Source organism: Chelonoidis abingdonii, chromosome 8, assembly GCF_003597395.2.
Source record: "Chelonoidis abingdonii isolate Lonesome George chromosome 8, CheloAbing_2.0, whole genome shotgun sequence".
Classification (NCBI taxonomy): domain Eukaryota; kingdom Metazoa; phylum Chordata; order Testudines; family Testudinidae; genus Chelonoidis; species Chelonoidis abingdonii.
This window is the reverse complement of record NC_133776.1, coordinates 24720515-24746195: the sequence shown is the minus strand read 5'-3', so window position 1 is coordinate 24746195 and position 25681 is coordinate 24720515. Positions and strand designations below refer to the sequence as shown.

Sequence of the window (25681 nt, the reverse complement as noted above, 5' to 3'; positions counted from 1 at the left end):
AAGGGTCAGTTCTACAGCTCACTAGAAAATATTTTTGGGTGTTTTTATCTTAGACCCCCTCCTGATCTGTATCCCCTTTTTGGCTGACTGCTGTGGGAAGATACCCAAGAACAACAGCCGCCATACTCGAGTAAAGGCAAAAAGCTGTGTAGGGAAGAATCATTCCTGATGATCCTCTAGGATTTCTTTGCTCTCTGTTTGTGACCCTTACATTGCTTAGAGAGGACTAGCAGGAGAGGGGGCCAAGGCCTTTGGAGTAATAAGAGTCCGGAAAGGAAAGAGCTTAGAGTCCACTGGGTGGAAAAGCACAAGATGGCTGCTGAGAAGGTAGGACAGGAACCTGTTCTAAAATGGCTGCCTGTGGTACACAAGCTCCCTACTCAAAAATGGGCACCAAGCCCCCACTACAAAGCAAAGAGGGGGCAGAGGCAGGAAACTCATTTCACTGTGCTGCCAGTTTTCAAGAGGCCTACAGCACTGAGTGGGTGTCCTGATCACTGCATGTCCACTGGCATGGAGAGAGAGAGAGAGAGGGGTCCAGGCACTCTGCTTAGCTCCCCCATCACAATGCTTTGGAAGGTGACTAGGGCCCTGGAGTTTTCCCATGTTGACTGGAGCTGCTGAGGTGGGATATTTGCTGATAAGGACCCAGTCCACATTATTGGCAGCAAAGTGGGCCTGTTTCCTGGGCACTTTCTTCAGTGCCTTGTCTTACTGGGCCCCTCACTTAGCAGCAGCCACCACTGCACTGTCCTATGCCAGGGGCATATGCTGCTTGCTTTCTAACTGCAGTAGCCCTGAGCTGAGGTAGGGGGAGAAAAAGGAACACTGTTCCCCTTAGTACACTATGCAGAAAGGGGGTGGGGGAGGGGTTCGAGCAGAACACAGAGATGCTCTTTTCTTTTTATGCTTTTTTCTGCCATTACCAGGGCTAATTTGAAGGGAAAGCATGGTCAGAGTCCCCACAATTGCCTGGAGCTCCACGAGATAAATCTGAACAGTTCTTAAAACAACCCTATACTAACGAAGTGGACAGCTATAGGGAAATAAAAGAACCAGGAGGGAAAAAAAATAGATTGACAATCTACAAACACTGACTTAGCCTGCTTTCCCTTTGGAGCCAGAGAAAATTCTGGAGGGGATTTCCTGTGGAAGGAAATATCTAGAGAGTTAGCCCAGCCAATCAAGACAGCTGACTGTGCCTCCTTTAGGAGAGACTGAAGAACACAGCACTACTGAATCTATGGAGCCATCTCCCGAAGTGAGAATGCACCATATCTACAAAAGTTATGTGTATACTTGAAAAAAATGTGGTCACTAGAATTTGCAAAAACATTAACAGTTAAACTACAGCTAAAAGACACAAAATGAGTGACATGATTCTTAAAGATTAACTGTCCCAAACTCAAATTTTGAAATTCTAAAAGTTAGGATTCCTTCTGCTCCCAAAATGATTGTGAACATTGCCTTTTTCTCCTCAGGCCATTGGTGCTAGCAATATGTAGCAATGTCTGCAGCTACACCTACTAAAGTATAGGGGGAGGGAGGAACAGAAAGACAGCACTGGGTGTCAATTCCTTAGAGACTGAGACATCTTCATGTCAGATGACAGCAACTAAGACTTCCACTTATATTATGCTGCTCAAATGTTTCCATGTTTGGAAGATTAATATGCAAGTATGAGAATTAAGAAAAAAAGTAGGCAAGTATGGGAATGGAAAACAGTCAATTGCAAAATGGGAATGGGGGAAGGAGCTGGAGGAGAGATGCAAGAAAGTAGTCATAGCCAAGTAGACTACCCAGCCTTCAACATGCCTGGGTCAGTTGCCTTGAGGCTTCCTCTGCAGGTTGCGCCTCTGAGGAACTTGCTAGAACTCAGGCCCTACCATAACTAAATGGGTCACAATGTAGAAATGAGGAACTTCCTCCCTTCACCACCCCCTGCTATTAAAGATGCCAGCACAAGTTGACATTAGAGCTGAATACTATAGTAGAAAGCAGACTAGATCTTTGCCAGTTTGACAAGTCTGATCTTGACACAGATGGCACTACCGAACAAGACAAAGATAACGATGTTAGACAGTAGCCACCCAGCAATCACAGTGAGCAACTAGAGGCTGGCCTGATTCTCCCCTATGCCTGGTCTCCCTCTCAAAGCCAAAGAGAAATGGGGACAGGATGAAGACATGGGTGTTAGGCATATGAGCACACAAAGATGGTGCATCAGGAAATATTTGCACTACATCTTATTGCAGTCCATTATCAGTTAAATTTTAACCCCTCCCCCAACAATCAGACTGGCATTCAGACTTCATCTTGGTTTGTGACTAGGTTCTCTATTGTTGCTTGTGATCATGTAGTTCTTTTGTGAAAGTTAGTGTGGTTTAATATTTGTGACTTGTTTTGTAGCAGCCTTAAAGTGAAAATATTTTCAAAAATACAGCCTAGCACTGCACTTCTAAAATCAAGACAACTATTTTATGTCAGTGGCTCCCAAATGCTTTATGAAGGCAACCCTCATCAACTGTGTTGTGTTTTTGGGGACCCACCATTATACATACCCAATCTCTATAGATATCACTTTAAACCACATAACTGTGCAACAGCAATACTGACTTAGCAATACTGTATTAACTCAGCCCCCGGTTTGTCCCCCTCCTTCCTAGCCAAGCCGCAAAACTACCTGCTGGGCTCCCCACAAGCCTCCTTGCTCTTGTTCTCCCAGCCCTGCCTGCCCCCTTCTCTCTCTACAGCCAGTCTGCAGTTGCTAGCAGGCTGCTGATTGTACTCGCTGGCTCTGGCCACTTCTGGTGTACTCCCTGCCACTGCCTGAATCCTGATCCCCTAACCCAATGGAAATGAGAGTTTGGGGGCTGTACTTCCAAGGCACGTGTGGGACAGGCTCAAGGCATAACATGAGGACCACTCTATCCTAACACCCATTTTAAAAAATCCTGAATCATGGCAACACATCTGGAACCTTCCCCTGACCAACTGGAGAGTTGGGACCCCATCCTATGGGAAACAAGATATACTCCAACACAAGCAGTAACAAGATTCAGTACCATGTACAAGCTGTGTTTAAACATTTCAAATCTTATTGGAGGTATCAACAGTGGAGGTGATAATTCAGTCTAACAAAGCAGTGTTCTGAATTAGCTTTGGTAATAATTAGAACAATTCAATTCAACAGAGCAGTAAAAAACAGCGCTATATTTTATTTTTTGTAAAAATCTTTATACACATGCAGACTAAAACCAGTGTAAGAAAGTATCCACCATTGTTTAGACAAATAACTATACTTAAATATAAGTGTCTGCAATTGGCCTGTATAAAAATAAGGTACTTTTTTTAAACAGAAATATGTTCTCCAGTTCTGATATTGATAAACAATACACAACTCTAATACGTACAATTTAACCTGATCATTATTTTCAATCGTTTGATACTGCTAAGGTATTTTATGTGCAAAAATTTAACATAGTTCTTCCAAAGAAAAATGTCCTACATGTTTTAGAAAATTAGAAGTTGGACTTTAAATAAATCAATTCCTAATCAGTTTCTTCTCCAATTTCACAGTCCATACACTGTATTATATACAGGTTTAACTAAAATCAGGTACAGGCCCAAAACTTAGCGTCTGTGTCTGCTATGTCCTGAACGACTGCTGCTATGGTGCTTGCCTTTATGAGATCTCTCAAATGAGCGGGATCTTTCACGCCTGTCCCTGTGATGTCCCCGTTCATGCCTGTGTTTCTTAGCAGCCTCGGCGTGATCCCTGGATTTACTCTGAGAACGCGAGCGAGATTTTTTCCTTTTGTGACCATGTCTATTTGCACTCTTCAACTCATCCCTGCTGTGCTTGGCTTTTAGGTGTGGAGATCCATGATTATGATGTCTGTGAGGACTGCCACTGTGACTGCGGGACCTGCTTCTTGACCTTGAGCTGTATGTTCCTGATAGACTCCTCCTATTATTGTAACTTACAAAAAAAGTTAAAATTAGGATGTTTACATCTTTTTATGCTATGAAAATAAAACTTATACAACTGCCTCAATTTTAAACAGAAGGTTTGAGAAAATGCAATAAGCATCCATCCATTAAGTACAGGGTATAAGGATCCTAGTTTTAGACAAAGTACTTTAACAGTGTGTTCCAAATCACTGAAAGCTGAGCCTCCCCCCTCATCAAGAGCAAAGCAATTCCACCCTACCTTCAACCAACTCAGTGGTATTGAAAGCTCAGCATAAGCAACCACTCATGAGTAGACTGTAGTTCTTTCTATCCTTACTCTTTTTACATGCTATGGGCAGTGAAGTGTTAATAGTGACATGTCAAATAAGTCTGATCACAGATTTGAGATCGTTCACATCTCTGAGTTGCCATTTAAGGCTCTTTACAAACTCCAGCAGACACTGCATTGGTTAAAAACACTGATACAGGGTTTTGTTTGGAACAATAACTAAAGACTTGTACATGTGTTCAACTCCTAGCAGTTCAAATGATAAATGGGTATTCACAGAACAAGATCTGGTCTCCAAAGCTATACATTTAAATGGCTAAAATATTTCCACACATGTTCCTTCTTATGGATATTATATACACTTCAGATATTTGGGGAGAAGGTTACAACATGCACTGATTTTTAAAATTTGGTTGCATGAGACTCAATTTCTTATAGCACTTTCAGACATACAACTACTCCTACCATTTTAAAGGGAAGTGCTTAAGAAAATTCTCATATTTAAAATGGAAAACATAAGTGCAAGTGATGATTTTCAAACAAAAACCGTAAGAGGACCTTACTCTCCGCCATAGTTGAGTTTTAGTATTATAGCTGATTTATCTTAAGAATGTATCGATATTCTTATACCACTGATTTTCATCCACTACCATGTGCATTTGAATATCTACTGGATACCAGTACAACTGTGTGATACTATAACAGTTTACTAACAGCAAATCCCTTTAACTATTGTAAGACCATCTACTATATGGAATGGCATTTTGAATTATCCTCTTGAAACAAGTCAGTCATTTAGCAATCAAAAAGTACTATTTTACTTACTGTCTCCTAGGAGTATGAGATCTAGACCGTGACTTTGTTCTTGACCTTGATCTACTAGCACTTCTGCTGCTTCTACTTCTCTTGCTTTCTTTTCTCATGCTTAAATTTAAAAAAAATTGAAGATTACACTTAGCAAAAGCAAATTTATTTTCACAAAACTAGATGGCAAAGACTAACTTGAAAGTGTCTGACTGAAGTTTGATCGGCTTAAAAAAAAAAAAAGCCAGATTTTTCCTACCCATTGTAAGGACTCTCTGAAGCTAGTTGTCTCTCTTCTGGTTCTTTTTTAATAGTTTTGGCATTCACAGATACTGGTGTTTTCTCCTCAGTTTTCATTTCTCTTGGGGAAGCTAAGAACGAGAACAAATAATTCAAGGTTAAGATGTTATACACTAGTGGTAGAATTTGCCATCAAGGAACAGGATTTTTTGGTACATTTTATGCAAGTGCTAACTTTATATAAGCGCTAACTAAAAACTTTTAATGCTGACTGCTGCTCTCTTTCCATTTAGTAGCTGCTCCTGTAAGTTAAAATACTATATTAAAGACACCAGTAAAATCTTTTATTTAAGCAGTTTGTAAATTATACGATGGCAAGTACACTGTCTAATGCATTTTGTCTTTAAAGATGTATTTATCCTTTCGTCCAAGATATAAGTAATAGGCACAAATTATAAAATAAGATGAAGTATGTCTCTCCATCAAGAGTAATACCCTGCTCTAACCCACTCCCCTCATACGTACTTCTTAGAACCCTGCGAAGATAGATGGCCCTTGCACCTTGCCCTGAAGTCAGAATTAGGCTGTTGGAACAAAATTTTGAGAACAGAAGCCAGTTCTAGTTGGCCTCATTGAGAGCCACAGACAAGGTATTCTTGCTTAGTTAAGATATGAAAAACTTATCTTACTACAGTAAAAGCTTTGTTGTCCGGCATGTGTTTAGTCTCAAATTCTGGTTAACTAAGAGTTATACTTACCAATGGAGGGAGGGAGTCTGGGTGCGGGAGGGCGTGCAGGAAGGATTTCAGGGTGCTGAATCCAGGCAGCACTCACCTCGAGTGGCTCCCCACAAGTGGCAATATGTCTCTGCTGCTCCTAGGCGGAGGTGCAGCCAGGCAGCTCTGCATGCTGCCTCTGCCTGCAGACGCTCCACCCCCACCCCCCAGCTCCATGGCCAATGGGAGCTGCAGACTTAGTGCTCAGGGAGGGAGCAGTGCACAGAGCCCCCGTGGCCATTCCTCTGCCTAGGAGCAGCCGGCACATGTTGCTGCTTCCTGGGAGCCCCACTGAGCTAGGCGGGGAGCCTGCCAGTCCTGCGCCAACCATACTTTTAATTTGTATTGGGAGATATCAGAAATGTCAGTTTCTAGAGCTTTCCGGTTGGTAAAGTGCTGGATAACACAGCTTTTACTGTACTAGCTTCTGATGTAAGCTATTGGAACCACACAATCAGGTCATCTAACCACAAGCAAAACATTTAGAGTTTCATTTCAAAACCAATGTCATGAATTGCACCACACACTGGATGTTATTTGAGAGGAAGGTTTTAATCTTATGCCTCAACTAGCCAACAGCAGAATTACCATTAAAAATTGAGTTGCTGGCTTGTTCTGAATGCCCTCAAATCCCATTTTCACTCAGCTTTGAGGGAGCTAGCCATACATAAAATTATCCCTTCACCCTCCCTTTAGGAGTCAATAATGGAATTTTGCATGCACTACTTCAAAGAACTTTCAAAGTTCAACCAAATTGCAAGTTCAAGGAATAGCTGTTACTTAGAAAGATACAACACAAAATAAAGATTTAGGTTCTATACATTTGCTCTAGTCTTCAGATAATGTACTTTAATCATTTATTGTGTGTTTGTACATTGCCTAGTATAATCATGCCTAACCTAGCTGTGGCCTTTAAGTACTACTGGAATTTAAATGTCAAAAATATCACTGAAAGACAGATGTATTGGCAAAAAGTTGAGACTTGTATGTTCTAAACTGACAGGATCCTTTTGAAGTTCTTTACAGTATAATTTTAAATTATTGGCTGGTCTGTTAAACGTATAACTAAAGCTATGTTCTATGCACTGTAGCTATTCTATATTATTGCCAAGACAGCACTGCTACTGGAAATTCCATTTCTAGATTTCTGAATTGTTCACGTTCACAGCTTTGGATTGCAGAGGTCCGACTGTACCTTGATGAATAAAAACACATTGAAAGATGTTTTAAAACAATTTTTAGAAATACCTAACACAAGGAAAATAATTAGCAGGCACATCTGTTAAAAGAGGAGTTGAGTTGTGTCACATGACTAGGTTTCAAGTTAGTGTCACCTTATTCTATTGCACTTCAGAAACACTGGCATATGAAAATCCCACTTACTCACTCACACATGCCATGCTTACAAACTTTCAATATTTATTATGTACTTCCACAGTAAAAATACAGTGATGCATATGTTGAATGTGTACCATTAATGGCATAAACCAAGGAGTATGACATAATGAGCATCTAATCGATATTGCAATTTTCCTTCAATATCACATTATTGCAGATTGCCAATAACGGGTGCCAATGAAAATCCAGTAACCAAAAGTAATTAAAATATTATCCTCTAGCTTTAACCATATGAGAAGTTTTATATAACTTCACAACTCTCAATGGAGAATGAGAAATTTTACATCTCATTCCTTCCACTGCATCAAGGTATAGAATTAGAAGAGATTCATTGTATATAAACATCTTCCTACAGGACTGTTCCTTGCATTGTAACTTACATGGTTTAGAAGCAGGAGAAAAGCCACCCAGTGTTGAGAGAGCTGGAGTACCATCTGGGTTTAATCCTTTTGCTTTAAGTTTAGCTTCCTGTAATGCCATTTTTCTCTTTTCTACTTCTTTATCCAGCAATTCATAATTAGGCTGTTTAAAAGAGGAATAGGCACTGTCAAGATTTTGGACCAAGATTACTCTAGTCAATATACCACACCTATTATAGTATCTGACACCCATGCATTAAGCAACATATCTAACATGGGTTATATGTGATTCACACACTCATGCTCGTCTCCAAGGAGGGAATGGTGAATACAAGGGAGCCTTTTTCTCGTAGATTTTTAATTGTATGTGTTTACATATTTGTTCAAACTCCATCATACACACCCTACTTGGCAATGCTAACTTTATCTTCATTTAAGTTAGTCAACTCTGAAAACAAGTTACCTTTTTCCTAGTATAAAGCTTCAGAGTTGTTATACATATCTCCTGAATCTCATCTTCTGTGGTGCCAAAGAGTAGAAACCAATGAGGACGGGTAGGCAGTGGAATCTAAAAGACAGAATCAAGCCTTAATATCTAAAGATCAAAGAAATCTGACCTTTAGTATCATTACAGAGGTTTTCTGGGAACAAAAACAAAGTTACTAATAATGAATACACAAATCCCAAGCAATTAAACATAAACACACTTACCTGAAGAGCTCTAGCAGCAAGATAAATACAAGCACATGCTATTGTCTCTGGTTGAAAACGTACGAACACATTAGTTCGAAGACTGTCATTCATGTAATTCCTAAAAAAAAGTTAATTACAAGTTTGTCTCATGTTCACTTATCACTTTCAGTTTAAAGAAAAAACTGGAGACTCAATCTACTTTATTATTTTTTCTTTAACTTACATATGCTTATTGCCTTTTTTAGACTGTAGTACTACCACCACTTTGGTTTTAAAGGGTTTAACATTTTGAATTTGTTGCTTCACTTTTGTAACATCAAAATATGCACCATTGTCATTGCTCTGAAGTCCCAATGCAAAAACTACTTCTCACTTAGAGACAGAACTCTCTGAATGTCACCAAATGATGGATTTTTGCAAATATGGTTAAAATTGATTTTTTTCTCCAAATACTTTAGGATAGTCTATGAAGTGTCCATCAAACTAAACTTTACAAATCTATGAAGTCTAACGAATAGTTTGTCCAGTTATATGATCAGCCAAGCATGTTTTTCTATAGGCGTTTACTATCACTTAAGCAATGAAAGCCCTTTGCCCAAGAGGTAAGTCCTTTTTTGTCTAAAACTCAAGTGTTTAAAAACTGATATACTTTTATATCCACTACATTATGAGGTAGCTAAACATATGACCAAAAAAGTCCGTTAAATAATCCACATAATACACCAGTTCTGCTTCAACTTTATTTATTCTATTTTGTAAGCAGATAATCATCTAGTTGCTTGCCCTGTGTCAACCATTTAACCCTGTGTTGGATAAAGTTAAAAATAACTTAATCTTTCAATAATCATTGGGAATGGTTACTACAAATTGCATAGTTAACTTCACACTTACTAAATTATAGCACCTGTCCTCTACCAAGCTAGTATTGCCAAGTATTGTTATGCCAATAATGACTTTTGAACTTCAAGGACAGTTCTAAAAATTTATAACATGTGAATTACAGAAGTTAACAGTACAACCAATCACCAGTGATTTATATAAAATGGTGCCCAACGTTCAGTTTCTAAATACTATGATAAGAAAGTATGAGCATGCTGTATTCACTTTAAGTAACTTCATAATCCAAGCTTAATTAAGTCAACTGAATCCATATTGGTTGAAAGTAGTCAATCCAAAATGTGTCCACGCGTCCTTTAGATACACTAAAGTAAGTAGGTAGGCAACAAATATACATTTAGAAACATGAACAGTTACTTCTAGAAGCAAATATACAAATCCTTTTGACACCCGGACAGAACTAGAAGATGCTGCCAGATGGATATGGATCACTTCAGTGAATCTCGGATGAGAGCTTGCACTGGATTGACTGGAGAGAAGGGCAGCCAATCAGGCCATCCCCAGGTGAGCTGTGGTGCAGAGGGCAGAGTTCTATGACTTACCATCATGGACTACCCTTTAATTAAAGAGTAGAAAAAAGAACAAAGTTAAATTGAGTTCTCCATTAAAGTAAGTTAATCAAACCATGAAAATAGTAAGCAGAAACAAGCATTAAATGCACTGTGAAATGTGTATATTTTAATCTAGAACTTACAGCTCAATGCTTTGCATATGGGACATCAAGCTTGTTATTTCTGTTACTATTTTCCTGGCTAGGAAAAATGGAAAAGAATAAACTTACCAGGCTGTCTGAACGAGGGTTTGATTACGTTCACATTCTAAGACTTGTAAATACATAACAATGATCTGAGGGATAAGAGAAAAAACTCAACTTTAACACACAAGGAAAGTGACAGATGCATGTTTTTAACACAAGAAACAATTTCCTTATATTTTTACGTGGTAGTGTTCTACTTCAGTCCCACAGCAAAGGCTGTAAACCCATACACATTTAGTTCTTCTTGTCCATTGAGACATATCCCCAATTTTACAACCTTTACATGACTGTCACCTCTGCCGTAGTGTAGGCAAGTGACTTCTACCCAGGCAACCACAAGCTACTAATCGGCCAAATGTTTCTGCTGTGTGGACAATTAACTCCAGTTACCTATAGAGGGGTGTGGGAGAGACCCCCCAGGTCATTTCCAAACCTGCATTTCTTCTATTACAGCTCACAGAGATGCTGTCAAGGCAGCTCAATACTTGAAAGCATGTATTTCATTTGACAACTCACCTTATGTGGATGCTTGACATGAACACAAAATCCCAACTCCTTCAGTACCCTCCTTTCTGCTTTGATTACTTGATTTTTGGTGTTTATGTAGTTCTGATCAAGTATCAAGGGGCTTGGAGTCCTACAGTTTGTAAGAAATAAAATCAAAACTGTTTTGCATATCCAGAATAGTTGCATCTCTGTTTTCCCTTCCAACCAACTAATGGCAACAGAAACCTGTTTTAAACTCCTGCAAGCAAGTTTAAGCATTAATCTTGTGCTGTCCAAGTTTAAACTAGTTTAGCCACAATCAGAGCTAAATTACAGGTTGAAACTAAACTAAGACTGCCATCTTGCTAACATTACTCCTGTTACTGACTGTGCAAACCGCCTTTCAGTCTCAAAACTGAAATAACGTGATTTACGATTTATAATACAAATTTCAGACACCGACAGTACCAACATTAGAAAGTGAGCAATGAAAACAATCTGAATACACTAATCATTGCCTCTAGCAAAAGGCTTGTTTAACTATTTAAGTGCTGTATCGGCTATTAAGTTTAAGCAAGTTAATGTTTTATTGTACTGGAATTGCTTATGCATAGGACGAAAGGGAAGAGTACATACCAAAATTTGAAAGAAAGCAAATGTGCCAAGATCAGATTTTAAAAAAAGGAGTAAACAGAATTTCCAAGGGAGCTTGAAAAGAGACCACCAGTGACCTCTGAGCAAAGAGGACTCCGAAAATTAAACACTGTGGTGCATCCCTTTGCACAACGCAGGACACCAAGAAAAGAAAACATCCCCCTGAATACTGAGCTATTAGAAAAACTAATGGGTGCAGTTCAGTACATCAAATGTTTACAAGTTAAGAACACTCAAATGGAAAGATACACAAACCTGGCACGTCATGCAATTTCCAATCTCTCCACCCACAGTCCTGCAATATACTGTATTCAGGTAAAGTCTCAAAAAAACAAAAAACAAAAACAACCCACAACGGCTGTGGGTTGTTACTGCACAGTATAGCAACCAAGCAACATATCCTATTTTGTTTATTCCTCTCTTTTTCTAGGCTTATGCTTCCTAACTCATTTCTGTCTACATTTTTTCTTTATACTGTTGATTTAGCTTACAAGGTTTTAGAGCAAGCACCTGCCTTATATGCCTGTAAAGTACACAGGATATTTTGGGTGCTATACAAGTCAAAGGATAACAGTTTATCCCCTCAGTAACTAATTATACTTCAAAAAAAGTGAATCAAATTGCAATACTTAATTTATCTCCAGCATTTCCAGCAAAACTTTTCTACAATACAATGATTTGACTGCAAAGATGCAATATCCATCAATACAGAAAGACTGCAGATGAAACTCAGCATAATAAATATAACATGTGGTTCTTAGAACACCTCTTTCAGAGACCACACACATTCTGCAACTCACTTCTTCCAGCTGGACCACTGAGGGAAGTAATTAATGGTCTAGTGCCCCTTGCTGGTAGGATGGGGCCAAATATATTGCAAGATGAACTTTGGAATGCCTTTGATGTTTGGATTAACTGTATGACCTGGGTGCACTCTAAATTACTAATACCATGACAGCTCAAAATTTGTCATTAAAATTGCATTTTACTGATGTAGATAACTACAAGAATCTCAAAGAATGTCTATTCAAAAACTGTTACATCCCTCAAACTGAGTTTACGTTGCTAATAAAACATTACATTGTTTAAAGAGGCAGTCTATTTTTTATCTTGGTCAAGTTATAGTCAAGGTCCAGACTCCAGAGAAAATAAATAATTATTATATTTTTATATATATATACGTGAATAAATAAAAATAGTACATTAATAATAAGTAAACGGATTTTGGGATCCATTCAAATGTCTGGATTTGGCCTGCAGTCCACCTATTGACTACCCCTGCTTCACTAAAGCATAGTCACCCATGTTTTAAGCAAGAGTAACTAGTTTATGAACCATTGTTCGACTGAAGAAAAAAATCAAAGGTTTTGTTTTTGTTTTACAGTGAAGCTGAATCAGTAGTATCTCAATTCTGTATAGCTCTCACATGTTTAAGATCATCGTCATGTACGTAAGTTAAAATGCAGCAAGTTAACAAGTCAGGAAACAAACTCATTCAAATCTTCTATAGGGATAGAAATACCTGGGGACAGGTGATTATGCTATTATCTTATTAAATCTGTTTCCCACAGAAAAGTAAATATTTGACAATGACTTGTCTAGTAAGTACAGACTATATATAGCTTACTCCACTTCAGATACTGCAAAGATTACAACCCAGTTATCACAATATCTCCTCTTACTTTTAGGAGGGGATCATTGCCAATGGAGAAATTTTCCAAGAACTATCAGGTCAGTAGGGATTCAATACTTTTAGTATCTCCTGATGAGTTTTAAGATATGCTGAGACTTATCTTAAATGCTTAGGGTGGGATTTTAGATAAATTGCTTAGGTTAGTTAGAATACTAAAGGTAGGCTTATTCGGAAGCCTAGCTAAAGCGTTTCAGAGACAGTAATAACTTGGATATTATATTTTATTTATGAGTCTAACAACCAAAATATTAGCAAAACCACTACGTTTCAAGGCAAAAAACTTGATAGTTTAGCTGCATCTATTCAACTTCTCTTTCTGTTAGTAGTATGCTACTCTGTGATAAGTGACAGAGAAATATCTCACTGAACACTCAAGTCAACAAGTCAGGCCCCAGTCTGAACATTTTTATAGGCCTACTATAGATGTTTGACAGCAGTTCATATACAATGGTTTATTTCCTACCTTCCATTAATATAGGGTTTTGCAAAGATGAATTCTCGAACCACATAAGAAAATAGAGTTATAAAGTACTCCTTATTTGTAGTCTGATTTTCAGAGGTGCTGAGTACTTACAGCACCTACTTGAGCAGTAGGCCCTCAGCACCAAAATGATAGAGAAGGAACAATAATCAAGCCATTAAAGGATGTCTGTTTTACTCAGTTGCCCAGACATGCACCATGTTCATCAGGAACATCAGTTTTATGGTACTACAATCCTAAGGAAGAGTCCAGAGAAAGAACTTATGTTCATAGCATCTAGACAGCACTAAAAGAAATGGAACAGACATGATGTGCAATTCTGGATTTATCTACTTTACCACAAATATGATCCCGCATAAAAGGCAGTCAATTGTGCCCTACAAGTGACAGAAACTAAGTCTTAAATTTTTAAGCTAATGAAGAATAATTAGGAATTGACACTCCATTCTTAAAATGGCATGTTAGGTGAAAACTGAGAAGTTTCAGAACTCTCTCCTAGTAAGAGGAAAGAAAAAGTTGCCAACTGCTTCTTCCTGCAAATGTTCTCGGTCATAAGGATTTTCATTTTGTGCAACACTCTGAATAGCCATTTTGCTGTAGGCCTGAAAGGGGGGCGGAGGGAAGATCAAGCACTGTAAGGATTATTGAGATGTCCACCCTACCTATGCATCAGAAGTGCACCCCAAAGCAGCTTTCAGATTCTCTCCCTGAACACTGCACCCAACAGTCTACCATGCAATACCATCATTACAGTTAAAGTGCCAAGTTTCACTAGAAAGGAAATATGTAAGCAGAACATGGAGCTAGTGGCCATAACCTAGATAGCTTGTCTAACATTAAAGGTTAGTCACAAAACAATCTAAAGGTATGACTAGGGAATCAGACCATAAAATGAGGGCGTTTTGTAATAACTAATAATTAAATAAACTGCCAAAAATGCAGTCTCTTCTATCTTCTATTCCTAATTGGAATCACTACTTCTTTGATACTGACATTAGAACATTTTTTCTGTTTCCATTAGAAAGCAGGGGGATAAGAGAAACAGAAGATGGAAGAAAAACCCTGTATGTCTAACATTAAAACTACCTCACACCACAGATGTGATCCACTCAGACCACTCATAGCCACTAAAAGAGCCTGAAATTTGTCACATTATTTAATGTGACAAAAGACGAAATAAGAGTTCTATTTTGTGTGATATTCTAACTGAAACACTGCAGGCTTCATGATTTGCATATATTACAAGCCATCAAGTTATTTCACTGATGTAAAAGAAAGAATGGCTTCCTAAAATCTTCCCTTAAATTAGTTCATGAGACTATAAAACTGACGTCAGAGAAGTGGGTGTTTACATATAATATAGTTAGCAAAAACCCAAGGGCTATAACCCACATCAACCGCAACTTATATTCCACATGCTAAACATGGCTCAACATATGCAGTCAAGTATGTTTTCAGATATTTCAAAGAACAAGTTTAGTGTGTAGTTACAAAAAACAGGCTTTCAAATTTAATACCACAGGTAGACTTATTCATGTACACAAAAATTTTATGTACAATACTCAGTGGCATATTGTCACACTGAGAATACAACAGAAGCATTTATTTGTCAAAAAAAACTACCTTTAGCCCTGTGCCTGCTACCTAGAAGTGAGCTACTTAGTTGACCAAAGGCTTTGTATGAGCTTCTGACTTGAGAATTTAGGCAGCTGAGCCCCAATCATGCGAACACATGCACAGGAGAGGTAGTTAAAAACAAACAAAAACTAAGCACAAGACTGTGTGTATACTGGGTCAGGGCCTTTTTTTGTATTCTTGAACAACAGTTTATGTATCAAATCTCAATCGTAATAGGCAAAAGTCAGAACTAGGAACCAGTAGGTGTCTAAAGACGGATATACAGAATGAATATTTAATGCTTCAACAGAAATCAGAGTTTTAGTACTTTACAGATAAAGTTAACAGAAATTAGACTAAGGCAATATGAAAACTAAGTGTAACATAACTAGACTGTTTCATTTCTTCTTGTGTCAGGATGTCAGTGAATTCTAAATAGAGCCTAAGTGTTAGCTTCAAATAAAAAAATATTAAACTAATATACTAAAAACCTGGACAGCAAAGAAAAAAGCTTATAACAAGATACAGGAGTTCTTCCAAATGGTTCACCAGCGGCCAACCTGTTAGTCCCCCGATTCCAGTGACCTATTCTCAGAGCACTGGCTTCTCCTTGGGGATTTTCGATACTTCACTCACTGTTGCCATGACGACAGCTTCATCTCTATGTACCACTCCACATCACCCAGGCTTTGGTAAATGTAGCTGGTCGCTGTATAGTCGGTTGCAAGGGAAAAAAGAGCTGAAGTTAATAACGTGTACAGTTTACGTATTAGTAAGCTTGTAAAAAGTACAGAAAAAATGTTTATATCCAGCTTGTTTTAGAAAAGCAAGCCTGAGTGTCTCACTTAGACATTAAGATTAATTTCATGAAGATTCATTTCTCAGAATCTTAAGGCAATGATACCCATTTCACTATAAGTGAATTAACAAATGGATCAAGAAATGATCTGTCTCTTTGGACATGATGCATCGTAGACACCACTTAACATGGGTAAATGATATTCTGAATTGGAACAGGCTATGTGGAAAAAAAAAGTTTAAGTAAATTTAAATTTCTCTGATCCTTCCAACACCATATAAAAGTTGACTCATTCTTATTCTCATAGCACACAAAAGTATTTTTATATCACCAATTAATCTTTAGTCTCTGGTTCAAAGATGAGAAATTAAGTGAACCAATTTTAGTAATCAAATAAGATTCCTTTGTCATAATTATGGCAAATAGTAATTTTCAAGAGATTCCATGGAATCTCAACAGTAAGTTTACAGAATTTTCCCAGAGCCAACAAGTGCAAAAAAAATTAGTTCCTCATTTTAAAAACTAGGTTCCATTCAAATCAGATGCAGATAGTCAATTTTTCTATTACTGAAACTGACTTTAAAGATGTGAGCGTGTAGCAATAAAAGAAGGTTTAACATAACTGGCTATATTTTGCGCATTGTAAGTACTGAATATGTAAAATTAAATCACCATAAATGCAACTAATTTCCCTAATTTTTTTTCTATTCTATTTCTTCAAAAAAAGTCAAGTTGCAGAATATATTTTTTTTAAATTCTCCTTTTGCCTAGCAAGACAGAATACAGAAAAAAGTTTTATTTTTAACTAGCAGAAAAGAAAGTCCTTCAGAGCTTTAATTTACTGTATTCTTTATCTTTCAACGTAGTCAATACAACTAGGTATGTTTACTAGAGACAAGACAGGTGAGGTAATAGGACTGAAATGGCTTCATGAACATCTGCAGGAAGTCTGAATTACTGTTTAAAAGCCTGGTTTAAACATTGCCTTGTTGTGAAATATTCATTGAGCATTCCTCTCCTTCAAACACATTCCTTGCACCTTCTTTAATCTAGTAATGTAACCTTGCTTTACACTTAAAAAGCCAAAAATTAAGCACTCAACTGAAAATGGCTCTACAAACAAAAGCGGAATCACCACAGAACCACACACAGATCAGATAAATGAATGTTTCACTTTTACTGATTTGAAAGTTCTCACTGTACCATTAAAGTACCACTCATGTTCTGTAATCACAGGTGCACTCAGCTTCCAAGATTCAATCCTACATGCCTTGCTGATGATGTGTCATTAAAGCTCCATACACTGTAGATCAAATCATTCCACTGTCACTTTTATACTGCTTTCTCATCACAAATACTGTTATACTTATATACTTCAGTCTATTTTACTGTCTACAGTAGCCAAGTATAGAAAATATTTAACAAGATGCCACTAAGACTACAGAATTATTTAATTTGCACAAGCACTTATAGCACAGTAGACCTACCCTAAAGATTAACAAAAAAAGAAAAAAAAGAATACAAAACAATCTGCCCGCTAACCAAACTTATAGCTAAGACTTCCTTCAAGAAACTCAGAGACCCCCCCAATACAATTAGGAAGAAACTTTACATTGGAACCATTACTCAGACTTGCAGCTACATGAATCATGCTTTCGGAGCAATACATTTCTGCCTTTACCAAATCATCAAAGTCACACTGATGGAGACCAGCAGCAGAAACGTTAAGGTGTACGTAATAGCCAATTCTCAATTTTAGGGTGTTGGACTTAGCCTGGAAGATCAAACTGGTTTGATGAATCTGGCATATATTACAGTGATAGCGGGTGGATATACTGAAAATGGAGCTATTCTTACCTTTTTACTCTTAACTGGCGCAAATGATGAAAGACATTTATCACATCTCTTATACGACGAGGTGCTTCTTCAATTTTGGAAGCGAGATTGATGCAGGCCATAGCAACAATCTGAAAAGAAGCCATTTCCGTGAGACGGAGATTTGCACATCCGATTGGACACGTTACACAATCAGCTGGAAAAACCCACCCCTAAAGGCTGAAAAACGCAGCTTTACAGACACTGCTTCCCTAAGGAAGTGCCGGGAGGGCCCGGGGCAGGGCTAGTGCCCTCCGCAGTTCCCACGCAGATCGGAGCAAAGAGTCCCACAAAACTGGGACTGGGCGAAAGCTTCACACAGCCCGCGCCCCACCCCGGACCCAGCGGGTGCGCGCGCCCCGCCGGGACTCACCTCGAAGTTGTGTTTGACGAAGGACTTGGAGTAGAAGAAGCGGTGGAACAGCACCTGCCCCGTCGCCATCGCCACCTGCGAACACAAACCCCCGGCGCGGGGGAGATGAGCCAGCTCAGTCGGCGGGGCGGGGCGGGAGCGGAGCCGGCTCAGCCATCTCCCCCGGAGAGCCGGCTCCGGCACTAGGCCGCCGCCATTTTGTGTCAAGCACCCGGCTGGCGCCCTCCCCCTCCCCCACTCCGACCTCCACACACACGCGCCCTCCCTGCAGCGTCTCTTCGCCACAATGGCGGCGCCACCCCCCGCCCTGCGGCCCAAACCGCGCGGTGACCTTCCGAGGCCGAGGCCTCCTCACACCCCGAGCCCCGGCCTCAGACCAACGGGGCGCACAGGGGCCCCTCCCGCCGCCCAGCCCCCGAGGAGCGGGCGCTCTAGGCCCAGGACTTACCTGCGGCAGGCGGAGGAGGATCCCGGCCGCCTGGATGAGCTCGCAGCCCAAGATGCGCAGGTCTGTCTCGCTGTGTAGGTCCAGGCCATCCTGCATGGATGGGGTGGGCGAGAGCCGCTCCTCGGGGATGAGCGAGTGGTCGATGGTGAGCGACACCTCCGAGTACAGCCGGTCCCCAATGAGGATGCCCGGAGCCGCTGGGGTGGGAGGAGGGGCGGCGGGAGCGGCAACCGGAGAAGCGTGGGTCGCAGCAGAGGCCATGATTGCTGAGCACAGAACCTACCGCGCCCGGAGCCGGCCACGCAGAGAATAACCCGGCCTGCCCGGCTTCTAGTGACGCAGCACACCGCGGCGCCTCCGCGCGGTGCGCACTGGGAAAAAAGAGTCCCGCCTCGCTTGTGCAGCTGGGCCGCGCGTAGAGCCTCAGCCGTAGTGACGCGTCCCGGAACGTAGTGGGGCCTTAATGCCCGCGGTGGGCGGGGCAACGGAGCGGGACATTTGGCTGCGGGACTGGGAGAAGGGGGTTAAGAATGTGAACGCGGGGCCTATAACCGTCTGCCCTGGGAGCCAGGACTTCTGGATTCCATACCCAGCTCTGCCACAGACCCAGTGCCCCGGCGCTGTGCCTCAGTCTCCTCAATTTGTTAAACGGCTATAATCACACACCCCTTTGTGAGGGCTTTAGGGCCATCAGACGGAAGGTGCTTATACATTAAACCTCCTCGGGGAACAAACGGGGGCCATACGCAGAGCTGGGATGCTGTGGGAATGATGCTGTGCACCTACTGGTAAAGCTTGGAGGAGGTTTCCAGTCCCAGCACCCTTGGTAAAAATAATGCATTAGGAATTGAGAAGGCCAGGACCAGACACGCTTAATCTGTGCTGTAATAACCTGCAGAATGCTGCTGCATAACTTGTGCTCTAGAAAAATCTTACTTTGTGACACTTGTTTTGAAATAATGGTCCTTCATTTACAGGCAGGAAGCCCCAAATTTTAAGATAAAACCAAGCCTTGTCCAAATGATAGTGCCATCATTATAGGCACAGTCCATGTGTTAAAGTTGAGACTCTGTCAGTATTTTAATTACAGCCTTTTTGTAAGGAGGGAGTAGGGGGAAAACAATTAACTCATGTACGAATGAAAACAATCCCTTCTTAAATCCACGGTTGAAAAATATGTATAGCTGTTTTTTATTAATAAAAATAGCAATTTAACCAAATTTGCTAAACACTCTATAAATTACTGAGCTGTGAATCATAGATCCAGAATTTAGTAAGATGCTCACCCTAGGGCTTGTGGATTTTTATGTCCTGCTCAGTCCTCTTCTCATCTTTGTGGGGAAACTTCTCTGTCTTTTTCCACTATTCCAGTCCCTCAAAATAGCCATCACGAAATCCCCATAAATCATAAACACTTAAAAGAGTTCTGAGGAGTGGCCAGGGTGAACAATAGTACAGGTGATATTTATCCTGTTCCTTGGTGTCTGATACAGGGTTGATCTCAGAACTGGAGAAGAAATTATGGTCCTCTTGGCAGTCTTCATTGGATTATTTAAGCCTTATCCTATTCACTAAAAACCAATCAACCAATAGATACTTAACGATAATCTACAGCAGTGTTTTATTGCAGACTCTTCTCATCCAAATTAATTCCTTTTGTGTTATCAGCATTTCTATATTTATTTTAACCTCCCTAATCTAGATTTATTGGACAAAACTCACCCTAGTGAAGTCCGTGGAGTTACAACAGGGATGAATTCAACCTCAGTGCACTACCATTTCCCTATTTTCCATTTTTGTGTAGGGGCTTTTGAGGGGCAGCTCATGTATTTGACAGCTCTTGCATCCTAGCAGAGGGGACTGAACCTCACTGAGTGTTGTGCCTGACAGAGGTGGCGGCAGTGTTAGCAGCTGCCCACTCCTCTTGTATAGGTCATTAAACAACCTCTTAAAAATGCTAACAGTCCTCTTGCCATCCGTGAGGCCCCACTGGCTGAAGAATTTTGTCATGCCTCTTTTTCCCATCAGCCTTCCCAAGCTAGGGGCTGGGTTCCAGAAGCCCAATACAAACTCTGACAGCTGGATTCCAGCTGCCAAACTCTAACTGAACCTGCTGCTTCCAACATTCCATGCTCCTGACTGGGGTTTACCTCTGCCAGTCGAGTATAGTCATGAAGCAGGACTCTCACAAACCCCCATTCACAGCCCACTCTTCTTTCAAGCTTCACTTCTCTAATGCAGTGGTATAATGAGTCACAATTTTGGCACTGCTGACAGCTTGTGGGGCAGGATAGCTGTCATTACTGTGCAATGAGACTGAGGCAGACCTGCCTCATAGGGAAGGATAGTATTAAAATCCAGGTACAAACCTGCCTGGTAACCTAAGGGAACATTCACATCACACCCACATATAGTCTGGCCTGATTACTTTTAAGGTGGGAAAGGAACACCCAGACCTTTCTGATTACTCTCTTGGGTTAGCAGGGAACACTTACACACACATAAAGACCTGCCAGCTCACTCTGCTAGAAAGGAAGGAAACTCACAACCAGACATAGTCCTGCCTGTTCCCTCATGATGGGGGAGAGGAAACTATCACACCCACAGCTACATACAGGCCTGTCATAGCGGAGAGTGAGCTCATAATAATAACTTGAATTTATTACAGTAATTTTCATCCTAAAGTGATTTGTAAACTATAATTTGTAAATTATTCAAAGTTGGGGCTTTTAGTGTAAATTCTTTGTTTTTAATAGCACAAGATTGCAAAACAACACTTTCATGGAGAAGATATATTTTAACCGCAGAGACCCGAGTGACTCTCATATAACTTTCATTTAATTCTGGTGAATAGGACTAGCTAAATACTTATTTAAACATTTAAAACACTGTTATTCAACTAATTAAGTAAACATTTGTGGCATGAATGGACTAGAATATTCTTACAGGAAATGGTCTCCCGCTGCAACATACATGTAGCACTAAAGCAAAGACATTTATTTTTAAAGCAAGAAAACATCAGTAATATAACACTGTCATGTTATGACTTTCTTTCTTTTCTACTAGATGACTGATGTAGGTGTAAACCAGGGGTCTCAAACTCAAATGTTATAATTCTTGATGTCTGATTTGTGTCCATTTATTCTTTTCTGTAGAGACTGTCTGGTTTGGCCAATGTACATGGCAGAGGGGCACTGCTGGCACATGATGGCATATATCACATTGGTAGATGTGCAGGTGAACGAGCCTCTGATGGTGTGGCTGATGTGATTAGGTCCTATGATATGATGGTGTCCCTTGAATAGGTATGTGGACAGAGCTGGCAACGGGCTTTGTTGCAAGGATAGGTTCCTGGGTTAGTGTTTTTGTTGTGTGGTGTGTGGTTGCTGGTATTTGCTTCAGGTTGGGGGGCTGTCTGTAAGCGAGGACTGGCCTATCTCCCAAGATCTGTGAGAGTGAGGGATTATCCTTCAGGATAGGTTGTAGATCCTTGATGATGTGCTGGGGAGGTTTTATTTGAGGGATGAAGGTGATGGCTAATGGCGTTCTGTTACTTTCTTTATTGGGCCTGTCCTGGAATAGGTGACTTCTGGGTATTCTTCTGGCTCTGTCAATTTGTTTCTTCACTTCAGCAGGTGGGTATTATAGTTTTAAGAACGCTTGATAAGAGATCTTGTAGGTGTTTGTCTGAGGGATTGGAGCAAATGCAGTTGTATTTTAGAGCTTGGCTGTAGACAATGGACGTGTGATGTGGTCTGGATGAAAGCTGGAGGCATCTAGGTAAGTATAGCGGTGAGTAGGTTTCCGGTATAGGGTGGTATAGTGTTAATGTGACCATTGCTTATTAGTATTATAGTGTCTAGAAAGTGGATCTCTTGTGTGGACTGATCCAAGCTAACGTTGATGGTGGGGTGGAAATTGTTGAAATCATGGTGGAATTCCTCAAGGGCTTCTTTTCCGTGGGTCCAAATGATGAAGATGTCATCAATGTAGTGCAAATAGAGTAGGGGCGTTAGGGGACGAGAGCTGAGGAAATGTTGTTCTAAGTCAGCCATAAAAATGTTGGGATGCTGTGGGGTCATGCGGGTACCCATAGCAATGCCGCTGAATTGAAGGTATACATTGTCCCCAAATGTGAAATAGTTGTGGGTGAGGACAAAGTCACAAAGTTCAGCCACCAGGTTTGCTGTGACATTATCGGAACTGCTCAAACAGCGAGGTACTACTCAGTATGGGAGAGGGTAACTAAATCTGGACCAATCTGTGCAAATAGCAGGAGACAGAACACAATTCTGTTTCTAACTGATACGATGAGAGGGAAACTATGGAGGAAAATCCAAAGGAAGGTAGATTCTTAAATTTGACCTACTTTTTTAAATTATCTATTTTGGGAAGGCTTTATCATTTTTTAAATGGCCGGAAAGCCAAGGAAAGAAGAGTTTTATTAGATTTGTAATGTTATTTGGGGATACCTGAACTCTTTTTTAGGGTAGGATTTGAGATGACTTCCAGCTTGCTAGAAGGAAGCAATCCTAGGGCCATTACATTCATTCCAAGAGCCAGATGGGATAAACCTGAGCTTTGCAATGTAAATCTTTTTAGGTATGACTATTGATCTCCCAAAGACTGCTGAGAGGGTTGTATTACTGTTTGATAAATTGCTTCAGAAGAGAGATTTGAGACGAGTACTCATTACAATGTGTTGGAAGTCATGTAGTTACATTTCTGTGTATTGGGCTGACTACTACAGCAGGACTTCAGTAGGGCAGAATTGGCATCCCGTAAGCAGAGGCTGGTGACAGCTTGTTCTCCTTTTCCTGGAGGTGATTTATTCAGTTTCCTCCACCACTCATTTACACTTATGTTTATTGCTGAGATAAAGGTTGCAAATAGAATAAACACCATTCTATTCATGACATATGTTTATTACCTTTCCTTCATCTCATGGGGCCCACCAAAGAGCATGGAACATACATTTATGAGCATGCAGGGCCATGAACAAAATTATCCCATGTGCTCACACTGACGTGTGTGATGGAAAGCATGCTCATGAGCATGCACTGATGTAATAAAATCATCCCCCCATGCAGTGCACTGACACACGTGATGGAAAGCATGCTCACACAAGAACGTGCTGACACGAATATCAGCCCTCCAAGAGTTTGCACTGACACGTATGAGGGAACTGCACGCACTGACACACGTGCTAGAAAACACGCTTACAAGCATCCACTGACGCGTGTATGAAATCAACCCCCCTGCGCTCACACTGACATGCGCGATGAGATGCACTCACGAGCACACACTGATACTTGTGAATGAAATCTCCCATGTGCTTGCACCGACACGCACGCTCACGAGCGAGCACGGACTGGCCCGTGTGAACACACCTCCATCTGCCAACAGCCGCAGCCAGCCGTACTGGGCTGGCGCACGCGCACAGCGCCCCAGGCGCCGGCGGAGGGCTGGATCCGGCTCCGAGCGCCCGCTCCCGGCAGGCAAGCGAGCTGAAAGCCACTAAACCCCACCCTGCCTTTCCGTCACCCAGTGACGCAGATCCCGCCGCCCTTTCACATTTTAACCTGGCCGTGCGGGAAATTCCCCTCTGACGAGTCACTTATCGGAATGAGACTTTCTCACTCAGCCTATATGCCTCCGCTTCTCGCGCGACCGAGCCGGTACTAGCTTCTTCCTCCCCGTCTTGGCATCCACGGCTGCCGTTTGCTAAGGCGATAGCAGATCCCGCCCTTTGGGACGGATTTGAGTTCTGATTGGCTTACTCCATTTGATTGGCATTAGGCCTATTGCTCTGTGGCCCTTGCTGCTTTCCTGGCTCAGGCCGCTCAGCTAGCGTTCTTGCTGCAGCCTGGCCCTCGGTGGCAGGCTGCCCCTCGCACAAGTCTGTCTGCACTGAGGGCAGCAGGCGCCTGTGCTGTGGCGGGCCACCCCAGGAGCGCACACTGGCTGTGCAGCCAGGCCTGCCGTCCCCTTGCCCCTAACCAGCAGTAGGCACAGGGAATGTGAAGGGGTGACCCCTGACCGTGTTGGACCCAGGCAGATCTCCCCCACCCCATGCAGGGTCCCCTCTTACCACAGTGCATGGGGGGATTCCAGCAGCAGAGATCTCTCCCTCCCCTCACTGCAGGGCAAAGACTGGCCTGAGCTATGCAGAGCTTGACTGGGGCATGGGGTCAGCAAAAATGCGGAGGATGGCTTGTGAGCAGATCTTGTCTGAACTGAGTAGGGGCAGAGCCCCTACGGGGTGGCTTCTGGACCCACCACCAGAGTGAGGAATAAACGATGACAGGAGACTGCCAGCCACAAAAGATGTCTTCCTCTCACTACACAGAAGCAGGCAGAGGAGATTGGACTGGTGTATGAGTTGCAGAGCTTGTCTGGATCATACAGGCCTTCACGAATATGGGGAGCTTTACATCTCTGGTCCATTGCCTGAAGAGGAGGAGAAGGAGGTGGTGAACTGGGCCAGATTAACCTTCTGTGGGCCTGGTGCCAAACATTTATGGGCCTCCATGTAGTCATTATGGGCCCAGCATGATGGTGCTATTGGCATCATTGTAAATCCAGTACTGATTGTGATTATGTCTACACTACCGCTGGATTGACACTCCAGTGATTGATGCCCCGGGGGTCGATTTAGTGGGTCTAGTGAAGACCTGCCAAATTGACTACAGATCACTCTCTGGTGGACCCCAGTACTCCACCCGGAACAAGAAGAGTAAGTTAAGTTGAAGGGAGACACTCTTCCATTGATCCAGTGCGATATAGACACTGCAGTAAGTCAACCTAAGCTACGTTGACTGCAGCTGCATTATTCACATAGCTGAAGCTGTTTAACTTAGGTTGACTTACTGCAGAAGTGTAGACATAGCCTGTATCTTGGTATGTCGCATGTGGACATTGGGTGATGCCTAAAAAACTAAGCCTAACAAGCTGTATACCAGGGGTAGGCAACCTGTGGCACGCAAGCTGATTTTCAGTGGCACTCATACTGCCTGGGTCCCGGTCACCGATCGGGGAGGGCTCTGCATTTTAATTTAATTGTAAATGAAATTTCTTAAACATTTTAA

The 25681-nt window shown here is 41.4% G+C and overlaps 1 protein-coding gene across 2 annotated transcripts; it reads right to left on the bottom strand.

The window, feature by feature from the left end:
- Positions 1-3160: 3160 nt before the first annotated feature.
- CCNL1 (cyclin L1) lies at positions 3161-19029 on the bottom strand. 2 transcript variants are annotated; one of them, XM_032805503.2, is made up of 11 exons: positions 18594-19029; positions 18146-18220; positions 17755-17864; positions 10684-10804; positions 10192-10256; positions 8532-8631; positions 8284-8388; positions 7842-7983; positions 5307-5418; positions 5069-5167; positions 3161-3982 (listed from the first exon to the last, which is right to left on the bottom strand). In XM_032805503.2, the coding sequence occupies exons 1-11, from the start codon at positions 18852-18854 to the stop codon at positions 3634-3636; spliced, it is 1539 nt and encodes a 512-aa protein (XP_032661394.1). In that variant the 5' UTR covers positions 18855-19029; the 3' UTR covers positions 3161-3633. The 2 variants fall into 2 exon arrangements, with proteins under 2 accessions (XP_032661394.1, XP_074924537.1); XM_075068436.1 differs by lacking the exons at positions 18146-18220; positions 18594-19029 and adding an exon at positions 15735-15807 and having other exon boundaries at positions 17755-17844.
- Positions 19030-25681: the final 6652 nt, after the last annotated feature.

Coding starts and splice junctions, on each gene's coding strand:
- CCNL1 (XM_032805503.2), bottom strand. CDS start 18,854: ATGGCCTCTGCTGCGACCCACGCTTCTCCGGTTGCCGCTCCCGCCGCC. Junction 10,257..10,683: donor ATGTCAAGCATCCACATAAG/GTGAGTTGTCAA, acceptor CTTATCCCTCAG/ATCATTGTTATGTATTTACA. Junction 5,168..5,306: donor TCAGAGAGTCCTTACAATGG/GTAGGAAAAATC, acceptor TTTAAATTTAAG/CATGAGAAAAGAAAGCAAGA.